Below are 12503 nucleotides of genomic sequence, written 5' to 3'. Positions count from 1 at the left end.
TTGTTCCAGGGTTTTTTTTTTTACACTTAAGTCTCGACACACCATCAGACTATGTGTTTATCATCGTTACTGAGGTATGCAAGTGAATGAGAAGTGAGGGGTAGCTTCAGTTAGTATCCGCGAGTGATGATACAGAACTGTGAAGGCAAGAGAAGGACAGCTTACAACAGATTCAAGAGGGACAAATTTCTAAAACTAGGGGGAATGCCTTCTTACAGAAGATTTTTCAGGAATTTCCTGGTGTTTCAGAGTGAGTTGCATTTTAGCCATTGCAGCCTGGAATAGCAACTGGAGACGGTATTCAACACAGGGACGTTGCAGGGGCTTGAACCAACAGTTGGAGAGAACGGACTAAATCTTTGAAGACGTGTCTGCAAAAGAAAACGAACTGACTCACTGAGTTTTTCTTTGTATGTGTGTGTGTGTGTGTGTGTGTGTGTGTGTGTGTGTGTGTTTTATTTGTTATGATTATGTGTGTGTTAAGTGGAGAGATATTTATACTCACGTTTCCCCTTTTTGACTCTTGTACATAATAGTTAATACATCTTTACTCCTATGTGTAAGTGTATAATGTTAGACCAAACCATGTAAGACTAGTGTCCTCAATAACTAGAAAGGGTTTTCAATGATCTCTCTTTTATGTTATATTATATACTGCTGTATTATCTCTATTTACAAGCTTGAGGTGAAATATCAAGATTCATTATAATAATAATGCGGTACAAATTGGTGGTTTGTGTGCAAATTACAACAGTCTTCATAGACTAGATGGTTAAAGCGTTGAGAAAATAGCAAATCTATGCGAGAAATAGCTTGTCTAAGAAGTCGTTTGGTGGAAGACTCTTCCAAATAGTGAGAAAGAATAACGAATTTTGCATAATGAGAGATTTACGTAGACAGTGGCTCGTTCGGAAAGTATCAAACCACGGAATGAATCAGTCAGCTGTTGGGTCAGTATCCTCGAATCAGTAAACAAGTATCGCTTCGGTTCATGAACCGTTATCAAATCACTGACTGAACAAGCTTCGACTCAATTTGTGAACTAGTGTAGAATCATACTGTCAACCTCTCTGGAATCAATCAATGAACCAATATTGAACCAATTTAGTGAGCTAGTGTCGAAATGCTTCCCGAAGCCAGCGAGTCTATGTTGGTTGGGTGGATCAGGAGGGAAGACCATTCGCTCCTGGGCCAGGCGGTGGAGGTGGAGGAGGAGGAGGAGGAAGAGGAGGATGGTAGTCCAGTATGCATCGGGACGCGGTGGGGAACGCTACGGTCGCTCCACGCTCCACATCCCAGAGTTAGTACTTGCCTTCTGTTGTGAACCTGTAGCTCAAGTGCCGTTGTTAACAAGTGCTAACTACCCCTCTTGTTTGTGTGTCGTCCGTGTGGTGTGGCAGTGTGTCACGAACCCCTTCGAGTGTCGCTTCATTTTCTCATTCGTTATGTCGCTTCGAATGACACTCATGAGTGTCGTTCGTAATCTTTTGCTGCCTTACGAATGACACCTGTAGTGAAGGTGTGTCATGTCTCTATGTATGTCACTCTGTCACAAGATCACCGTCGGGTGACGTGGTATTCTCAGTCACACGTGTAACAAGGGAAGCGTTGCTAATCATTGGTTAGAAACTCGAACTGTTTCAAAACTTCCATTTTGATATTAAGTCGATGTTAATGAAACAGCTTCAGATACATGTGACATAAAGGCCGTGTATGTATGTGAAGACTGTCAGTTAGTAGTGACATATTACCAAGAAAAACTACAAGATATATGATAAATTTATCCGTTCATGATGGTGGAGCTGGGACATCAATGTATATGATAATCATAGGGAAGAGTAAAGATAAATTTTGGAGATAAAGTTTGAGATAGAGCAATCAAATTTACGAGGAACAAAGTAAATGATAGATAGATTTAAGGGTAAACAAACATATAGCCATGAGATATAGAATAGATGTTGTGTAAATGATAAATAACGTATTTGTAACTAAGAGTGAGCTTATGAAAACTGAAGTAGTTTTTTTTTATGAATTTTTTAGTGATGAGAAAAGTCTTTTTTTATTCATATTCAGATCATGTAATATTCATTCGTGGAATATTACAGGAAACATAAGATATACATAGATAGATTCCCACTTATATGTATGTATACTCGTTTCGTTAGTTGGCTACGTCCTGGAATATGTCCCTTCACTTGGAGCCATAATAACCCTATATGGAAATAGTCCATATATATAATATATATATATATATATATATATATATATATATATATATATATATATATATATATATATATATATATATATATATACATATATATATATATATATATATATATATATATACATATATATATATATATATATATATAAGGCTCCTGCAGCTTCCAGGATGCGCTGCTAACAGAATCAGGTGACGATAAATTCCTCTGCAACACAGATTTCAATCCTATATCTTAGCATCATGTTACCATCATTTGTTTGATTCCCTGAGTATCTAGCTCAATAGGTTAAGATTCTGAGTACGAATAAGCTTAGATCACACCCAGACTTAGATACATTAGAAGCGTAAACTTTGGGCTAATCTGTGAGGTATTGGGTGATAAGGATGACAATTTGTACAGGGATTTTTTGAGTATTCATTTTTCTTAATATATGTTCAGTCTTCATAAAGACTATGCCGTCAACAAGTGTATAAGATGGTTAAATTTTTTTGTGTGTATCAACCTGTCTCTATGTCTGTCTATCTATCTACCCCATCGGTCTATTTATTATCTACTTGTGCTTGTATCATTCTTTCTATATGTCTATTCATATATCTATCTGCTTCACTTTGTCTACGTATGTCTATCTATGTTGGAGAGGATCACAGTTTTGCGCGTGATCAAGTATATTCCTACGAGTCCACATCATTAGGAGAGATACAAGAAAGAAATATGTCAATTGATATACAACAAAGAGACGTAGCTAGGACGCCATTTGGTAAACAAATGGCGTCCTAGCTACGTCTCTTCGTTTTATATCAACTGACTGTTATATTTCTTTCTTGTATCTCCGCTGATGATGTGAGTATTACACGAAAGTGCACTTGGGAACTTTTGTGTTTCATTTTCCCCGCGGACTCATAGGAATGTCTATCTATATATATATATACCTGTTTATCTATCTGTCTATCTTTACGGCATAGTAAACCACCCTAAACATAAAGATACACCTCACACTGACCATGTTATTCTAACTAGTAGGATCCACTGTGTACACTAGGCTGTCTGATCTCTTAAGTCAGTTATTCTCCCTGAGCTATCAAGGACGTCTGTCTAGCAGATTACTTAATGCTTATCTAAGTGCCTGTGAAAGCTACTGAGGGAGTAAGTAGGGGCGAGAATCATGGTCGCTGGGAGTGGGAAATACGACTATCATGAGCACTAAAGGTCAGGTTATTACTATGTTGCCCCCTACTCCTCCTCTCTCTCAGCTGCATTAGGTTAAGTTATCTTGTTTAAATCAAGTGTTGTCATGGGATGTGTTGCTTGCATTACAGCTAGTTGATATGCAGTCCTGATGTATGAGGCCCACGTTACCAACACCACATATTCTGCCCACATTACCAACACCACATAGTCTGCCCACATTACCAACACCACATATTCTGCCCACATTACCAACACCACATAGTCTGCCAACATTACCACAGTCACTGTATAACTTCAACATATGCTGCCTACACCATCAACACTACCACTATCTTGTAACCCACATCACATTACAACCACCACCACTCTATAACCCACATATCACAACCACCGCTACTCTATAACACATATATTCCCGTCATATATTCTACCACACCACCACCATTACCACTACATAACCCCCTACATATAATGCCCACATCATCACCATGGCGTCTGCCACAATCCCCACCATTAAGAACTAACCATTAAGAACTAACCATTAAGAACTAACCATTTCTATAACATGGCGAGTCTTCATTTCCATCCTATTTCACTCTAACTTTTGGGAAGGAATTGTAACAGTCTCTCTCTCTCTCTCTCTCTCTCTCTCTCTCTCTCTCTCTCTCTCTCTCTCTCTCTCTCTCTCTCTCTCTCTCTCTCTCTCTCTCTCTCTTTCCACTCAAACACCTCAACATCCAAGCGGGCAGATCTTCCTCTGTGATATGCTCTGAACTGTAAAGGCAAAATGACCTACACAAGGGGCAGGTTTGGGGTTTATTAAATTCTCTTCAGGATTATCTGACTGTTGGCGAAGTGAATACGATATTATGTCCATTGTGCCATGTGAAAACCGTAGAGCTCAGGACTTTCGTTTGTATGATCATTGGTATATTTACTCTCTCACCGGGACTGTATATCATTATCTTGATGCGTGTGTCTGTTATATACGGTTTTGTGTGTGTGTGTGTGTGTGTGTGTGTGTGTGTGTGTGTGTGTGTGTGTGTGTGTGTGTGTGTGTGTGTGTGTGTCCCAGAGTGTTCTTTCATACGGTTTTGTGTGTGTGTGTGTGTGTGTGTGTGTCCCAGAGTGTTCTTTCATACGGTTTTGTGTGTGTGTGTGTGTGTGTGTGTGTGTGTGTGTGTGTGTGTGTGTGTGTGTGTGTGTCCCAGAGTGTTCTTTCATACGGTTTTGTGTGTGTGTGTGTGTGTGTGTGTGTGTGTGTGTGTCCCAGAGTGTTCTTTCTACACTGTTTAATATGCCATACACACTGCTTAAACCCAGACCACCAACCATTCTCCCTTTCCACTGAGAGCGTTTCAGATAGAGTTGGCTTTGCATCCTAAGCTTCGCCAAATATCTTAAGAGGCCAGCAGGATACTTCAAGACCAGGAAATGAAATGTGTCTGGAGAAAAGATGACGCGTAATCTAATATAGTTAACCGCTTTCATAATTCATATTTTCTTTTGGGATAATTTGTAACATTGATTGCATCGTGAGTCTTCTTGAACTTTTTTTGTGGGGTGATTGATTTGAGATGATTAAAAAGAGATGCTAAATGAAGTTGTGAGGGTTCTAGATTCGCTCTCATCCCACGATGTCTTCACAGTAAGAGACCATATTGGCCATTCTTACCACGTCTTCTCTACAATATGTCTACACTCTAGAAGAAAATGGAAAAATGGTTGCCTACAAACTCATCACTTACCAATTTAGTCTGTGTTTCTACAAAACTCTGTGTATGTAGAGGCCTATTTACCTATTTATGATGTACGGGGAGAAACTTCAACACTCATGGTGCCCTATTTCTTAAGCTTTGTCTGGCTTTACACATCTTTCTAAACTTCTATTTGCTGTCCACTTTAACAATCTAATGATTCAGGTCATACCATTTACACACCAAGCTAACTCCACAAAAGCATTTCTTTTTATCTTTTCCAACATTGTTTTCTTTATTCCATATCATGACCTCTATGTATGTAAGTTCCCAGCCAACTGTCCTCATGTATCTCTGTCTACACACACACACACACACACACACACACACACACTCAGGGGATTCCGTGGTGTAATGGCTACTTTCGTCGACCATGATTCACACACTTGCCCACCCGGGTTCGAATCCATATACACATACGATATGACAGTTTTCGTGCGTTTTAAGAGTCTATAAGTTCCTCATTCACAGGTGAACCGTGCCAGCTACAGACATCAAATTCTGTCTGTAAACACTTCACAGTCTGGGTAATAGTTTGGGCTATCGCACGTCTGCCTTAAAGGCCAAGTATCAAGTTTGTTAGCGTTTTTTTTTACCTTCTTCACGGCCAAATGGTAGCAACCAAAGGCCTGGGAACCAGAGCACACGTACCACAGAAAGTGGACAAAGTTTTAAGATAAAATGTATATAATATTTTCGGGTGTTTATGATACTATTTTGTTATTCCTTCATGACGGGACCATGGCATCTAGGGGCTGCAAATTTTAAGTGAAGGTACTTTAAAATCTGGCCAACAAAGAACACCTTTTAAGGTTCAGAGTTACCGCGCCATTTTTTCTCCCTCGTGCAACACCAGGTACCCACGCTGATATATATATATATATATATATATATATATATATATATATATATATATATATATATAACCCTTGGAACTCACATTTATGGGGCACCTGCAGCTTCGACGCTGCTCTCCGTTCAGTAGCAGGGAAATTATGTACTCCTTTTCATCTAATGAAGATGACACAACGTAGGCGAAGGTGATTTTTTCCCTCAGGGTGTAACCACATGCAGGCAGAGTCCGGTGCATAGATAGATTCATATGAAAAAATTTTAATCATAGATACATTGAAATGGTAAATAGATTTTTATAGTTCCTAATGGATATAACATGCTATAATTCTTCACCCATCCAAAATAGAAATGTTTATTGTTGACAAAGTCAAGTAAAGCTGGGTAGTAAAATCTATATCTAACCCTCAATAAAGCCCAGAATCTAGATTATGCTAGATAACCATCTAGAAGGAACTAATTAAGCACAGACGTCGTATAGTGTTATAAAAATGTCATGAAATATAGAAACGTTCCATTATTTTGGTCCACAATAATCCCGTACAGATAGTAAATATGATTGTTTACATTCATACGTTCTCTAACCTGCCTATGCTGAACAAAGTTAGAATATATAGCTTGCTCCATGCTGTAGCTATGTTGATTATTTGAAAATAGAGCACGTTCCATGCTTCAAGCATACTCGCTTTATGCTATCTGTATGCTTGCTTCATGCTGTCGCTATGCCAGCTTAATGCTCTCGATATGCTAGCTCAATGCTGTCGATATGCTAGCTTAGTGCTGTCGATATGCCAGCTTAATGCTGTCGATATGCTTACTAAATGCTGTAGGTACAATGCTTGATGCTGTAGGCTCGCTTGCTTACTGCTGTAGTTATTCTCCCCTTCGTCTCTGAAGTTCGTAGTTACAGCTAAGCATTAGCTGGCGTCTGCTCGTGTTTGCTTACATTCAAGTCGCACTTTCCGCTGGGATGTCGATGGTAACTTCTGCTCTTTATGCCAGCAGTAAAAGCCACACCTCTCGCGCCATGCGCGTTTACTGCTTGGCAAAAGCAAGACGTGAAAGCACCAATCAAGATTTAATGAGGGCTGGAGGTGAAATTCCTTACCTCCCTCACAACGTAAGGTAGGAATCAACTGCTACTTCCCTCATATTACCTCATAAGATAGAAACAAAAAAGATCCCTTGTGTTCACTCCTGTATGACGTAACTCACAACATTTTATCCTCATTTACATATGGTATTTACATATGGTATTTACGTATGGTATTTACATACTTATCGTTGCTTTCTCTCGTTCGTTTTTTTTTCCCCTCTTGTGCGTCTCGTACATTTCAATTTCCTCTGCATTTTTCCAAAGTTTTTCTTCTAATATGGAAATATAAAGCAATATATCATGATTTCCCAGCAGTCCACATTTTCCCGTGGCCTTGAGTACCATGAATATTTTAGAAGGTTGACACCTCCTCTGAGGTAATGTGAAAAAATGAGAAAGTTATTTGCAGGTCGAACACCCAATCCATATATATATATATATATATATATATATATATATATATATATATATATATATATATATATATATATATATATATATATATATATATATATATATGATGCGTGTGTGTGTGTATGTGGCGAGAGAGAGAGAGAGAGAGAGAGAGAGAGAGAGAGAGAGAATCCTGTTGTATTTCATTTACGGTACAATGAAAACGAGATTATGCTAAACGAAAACTTTAAGCGGGGTTTCACTTTAACTGGGAAGGGTAACAGCGACATTCTTCTCCTCCACGTAAACTCAAGTACATATCAACATCCCCCCCTCCCATTCCTGCCCCATTTCCCCCCATCCCCCATACCCAGGGAGGTTATCCCTTCCTCCTCTTCTGGATTTATGATCTACACACCCATCCCGTAGAGGCTGCGCTCGAACCCTACAGCATTACAGATGTAGATACAAGGTGTTATAGTCGTCTTAAGATGTCACTTTCTTCCATCGCATCTTTTCATAGCTCTTTCGAGGTCATGTTCTCAGATATCACCTTCGTCGAGGCTGCATCATCATCATCTCATGATGATAGTGAGTACCATCTGGTCATGGAAATCTCAGTCCATTGAAGCCCATCATTCCCTGGAAGCAACGCAGTCCTGGAACTGCAGGAACTCCTGGAATAGAAGTCTTGAGGTAAATACATAATTGTGTTGATCGTCCTGACACATTCACCTTCAGGAAGGTCAATACTGGAATTATTATATTCCACGACGCCATACACCTCATTCTGTTTTTTATGCATTTCGAAAATGTCTCGAAAACAGCGAAGTGGAGATCACTGACCTTAGAGATGGTACATATTCCATTTTCTGACATACATTTTGTAGTAAGGCTTTCCATTTTTTGTTGTCTTATCAAAGTTTACCCCAAAGATTTATTTTTGCATCAGTATATACTTTTTCAAACAAAAATAAATCGTATGTGTAAATGATAATCTTTGTATATAAAAGATAAAGTTATTTTGAAAGTCTTATCGTAAATATCTTCTCTTCAAAATCTTGTCCAGACCTCGAGGAGAAACATAGGAACTCATCCTCATCCTTCACAAAGCTCGAGGATCACTTCGGTTCTCTCCTCCGCTACCTTGTCCTTAGGAATTCGTGTCCTTTTTCTGACCCCAGGAACCTTGGCCTACTGGCTTCTCTGAGGGCGTCTGGTCCATGTGAGTACCAACTACTTAATCTGGTCGGAAAAAAAAGGGTCAAGGTCAGATCACGCAAAGTTATAGTCCTCATATATAGGGGATAGGGGAGAAAGAATACTTCCCACGTATTCCCTGCGTGTCGTAGAAGGTGACTAAAAGGGAAGGGAGCGGGGGGCTGGAAATCCTCCCCTCTCGGTTTTTTTTTTATCAGTTTTCCAAAAGAAGGAACAGAGAAGGGGGCCAGGTGAGGATATTTCCCTCAAAGGCCCAGTCCTCTTTTCTTAACGCTACCTCGCTAACGCGGGAAATGGCGAATAGTATAAAAAAAAATATATATATATATATATATATATATATATATATATATATATATATATATATATATATATATATATATACATTCTGTACCCTGTTAACTGTAAAAATGCTATGCCATTAGTTGGAGACTCTGGGGATACGGCCACAGGTCTGATGAAGATCTGCCACATATTTTGTCTGACCATCGCAGGCTGACGCGCGTATGCTCTTGCGTTTATCGGTTATCGACCATTGGACGGTCATTAAGGCAATAACCGTAACATAAACTGGAAAATAAAATGAACCGTATGAATATCGAGGGAACAGACCAGAATCCCGTATTGAAATGGTGACGTTAGCCATCATACGGGTTCGACAGACTGATGTCCTCCACTTTTCCCTTTGAATGGAGTTCTGGCCTTAGTATATCTCCCGCCACACAAAGACATGATGGTTTATTAACGGTAATGGAGCTTCCTTGGGCCAATGCTGGGTTCTGGATTTCAAGAAATTCCTACGTATTTGATGTGAATGTTTATAGCTGTATTATCATGCACTCACTGGGGACCTTTTCTGTAATGTACGAGTTTTCATATAATTCATAATTGTGGTAAAGTTATAGATATCTATTTATTCGTTTATATGTTTATCTGTATGATATTTCATTTACTTATGAATCGATTTGTCTAACTGTGTCTATATTCATCTATCAAAATATCAGTTCACCTCTTTCTAACATTCCGTCTGTCTATCTACCTACCTATATTGTTATCTACTTATCTATCTACCTACCTATATATATTATCAATATATCTATCCATCATGGTGACCAGCACCTCCCTGGCGGCGGAAGTTCGTAAATACGTAGCTCGTATACCTAAGACGTCCTCCACCACCCACAGGTCTCTTTACCTCTCTCATTTTTGGGTTATTCTCTCCCAGAAGAGCCTCGCCAGCTTCCTCCGTCGTTCAGAATATTTTGTTCAGCCAGAGTTCCGGTTATAGCAGATTGACCGCCGCCTCCAGGTCCATCTTACTGATGAGCAACATATGTGTAGTAGCTCTTCAGAGGGACGACATGTGTGTGTATATATGCACGTGTGCGAAAGCGTGTATGTTTCTATATATGAATGTGTGTGTGTGTGTGTGTGTGTGTGTGTTTGTTTGTGTGTGTGTGTGAGTGTGTTTGATTACCTATTCATGAATGTACAGAAGGAGTATTCTTTCCTTTGAACCCAGTTTCGTAGGCTCCCATTCTATCTTTTAGCTTTTCTCATTAAGTTTCCAATACGATAACTTTCGCATCCTCTTTTCTTGCCTCACATATCCAATACTTCATTGCTAAAGAAGTATTTGGGTGAGGCCCATCGCAAGTTCCCTTACTCAGTTTTCAGTTGAGCCACATGGCTGAGCAGTGCCTCTCTACCTAGGATTCATTAACCTCTGTGTCTGTTGGATCCTTTCGTTGGGTCGTGCCTGTTTGAAGTCACACCTCTCTTGTGTTCTTATTATTTGTGTGTCAAAGTGAGAGAGTTTTACACTCGTATTGCCCCCCTGTGTCTTAACATTGTGTTCATATATACACCATGTTCTTCCTCTTATGTACATATATACACGCACATACTCCAGCCCAAGCTGAGCACCCAAGGGTGAACCAGACCCGTTGTGGGCCGACTACCGCGTCCAGGATTCGAACTCCATGAATCGTGGTGAGAGACAGGTAACCACTACACCACAGAGGCTCTTGTGTGTGTGTGTGTGTGTGTGTGTGTGTGTGGGTGGATGTATGATCTTATGCAGTTATGATAACTTCAGTTATCAACGATTTCCTTTTATGTGTCAAATTTCGTTCTCACAGAGTTAGCTTTACCTCATAACGAGGCTCAGGGTAGCGCTTACGTCTCTCATGCTTCCTGGGAGGCCATTCAGCCGCTGGGAGAACCTGACCTCCCGTTCATGTCAAGACACACCACTCGAGACGATCATGGCTGCGTCACCCACGTCTGATCCTCACAATGAGCAGGGGGGCGCTGCGGGAGACGTTTGCTTCACGCTTCGAATGAGATGTGTCGTGGTGAAGCCTCGAGAGAGAGAGAGAGAGAGAGAGAGAGAGAGAGAGAGAGAGAGAGAGAGAGAGAGAGAGAGGTTCGACTCGCGACTTTGAGATTACCTCGATCCGTGACTTCGGAGCAGTTCGACTAGTATTTTCGAAGAGGTTCGACTCGTGACTTCGAAGCACCGTCGGAGGTCAGACGGTGTTGTCACTAACATGTGATCCTACGTGTAGCTTCCTACGTCACCCTCTTGATCTTAGCTCTGTCGCTGGTCCATGTTTGTGTTGCAGTGTCAGCGACATCGTAACTACGTACCAGTAAGACACAGGGAGGAAACTACAAAACAAAAATGGCTTTAGCATTACCATACTGGCCTCAGAACAGTCCTAAACTACCTCTCTTAAGACAAACGTTCCAAAATGTCTGTTTAAACTTTGTGAGTGAAGTCAGGCATCTCATGTTGGTTAAGACTGTGGCGAGCTAATTCAGGTCGATCCTCGCAACTTCTGTCGACAGCAGCTCGACCCAAGTGTTGCTCAGCTGTCTCGTGGGTGGAGGAGGGTGAGGGGGTGAGGTCAGGTGATGCGATCCATAATAAGAGTTGAGGAAGTTAAAGACGGTGGAACGTGATGCCGCTGACCTCATCATTCCCCATGTCAGACGAGGTCAGGAATTTGGGCAGTGATGTAACCATACCGACCCCCCCCCCCCCCCAACTCTGCGATGGGCCCCCCTGAAGACGAGGGAAAAGGAGAGAGAGAGAGAGAGAGAGAGAGAGAGAGAGAGAGAGAGAGAGAGAGTCTATATGGGTGTGATCCACCTCGCCATAACCTAAGTCATCAACTCCCCATAACTTCGTCTCGTCATCCCATAACGAGACCATACATCCCCCCCATGATGCCACCCCCATCCCTCATAATGGCATCCGACCTGCCTTGATATTAACTTCATTCTTCCACGATGTTAACTACTTCCCACAGCAGCTGACGATTACCACCAGCCCTATGACGAGTATCAAGCCTTACGTACAGTGTGACATCAACCCTCTCCATGATGTCACCTATTCTCCTGACGTCCACCCTTCTCCTCTGACATCGACCCCTCACTACTACTTGATCTAACGCCATCTACTCACTCACCCTGACATCAACATACACCTTTATAAGCTCGTTAATTTCTCACGACAAGTCCATATTGCTGATATCCATTTCAGTACCTGAGGGAGTGGAGGTGTAATATAAACTTTAAGGAAACATAAAGAGGATTTCTCAAAGTCATTTCGCAAAAGGCTGGCGTCCCTGGACGTCTTAACATGCATAGCGCCTGGGCAGTGTGGGTCTTGCCCGTCAAGAAAGTTGCATTATGTCAGAAAAAAGCTTAAAAATTTACGTCCTGAATTCTAGAGCTTTCATCATAGTTTTTTTTTTTTAC

General features: G+C 40.8%; 1 protein-coding gene across 3 annotated transcripts in view; it reads left to right on the top strand.

Annotated features, from left to right (window-relative positions):
* Positions 1–1177: 1177 nt before the first annotated feature.
* The window catches only part of LOC139747913 (uncharacterized), a 33208-nt gene continuing 21882 nt past the window's right edge, over positions 1178–12503 (top strand). For 2 of the 3 annotated variants that reach the window (XR_011712464.1, XM_071660378.1), the window contains exon 1: positions 1185–1300. Coding sequence is in view for 2 of the 3 variants with exons in the window: in XM_071660378.1 (XP_071516479.1) it covers positions 1233–1300 (68 nt within the window). In the remaining variant the exon portion in view is untranslated. Of the gene's footprint in view, positions 1301–12503 lie in introns of all 3 variants that reach the window. The other variant, XM_071660379.1, reaches the window with a different exon arrangement.

This window comes from Panulirus ornatus, chromosome 71, assembly GCF_036320965.1.
Source record: "Panulirus ornatus isolate Po-2019 chromosome 71, ASM3632096v1, whole genome shotgun sequence".
In the NCBI taxonomy this organism is placed as follows: Eukaryota; Metazoa; Arthropoda; class Malacostraca; order Decapoda; family Palinuridae; genus Panulirus; species Panulirus ornatus.
This window is presented reverse-complemented; position numbering and strand designations above follow the sequence as displayed.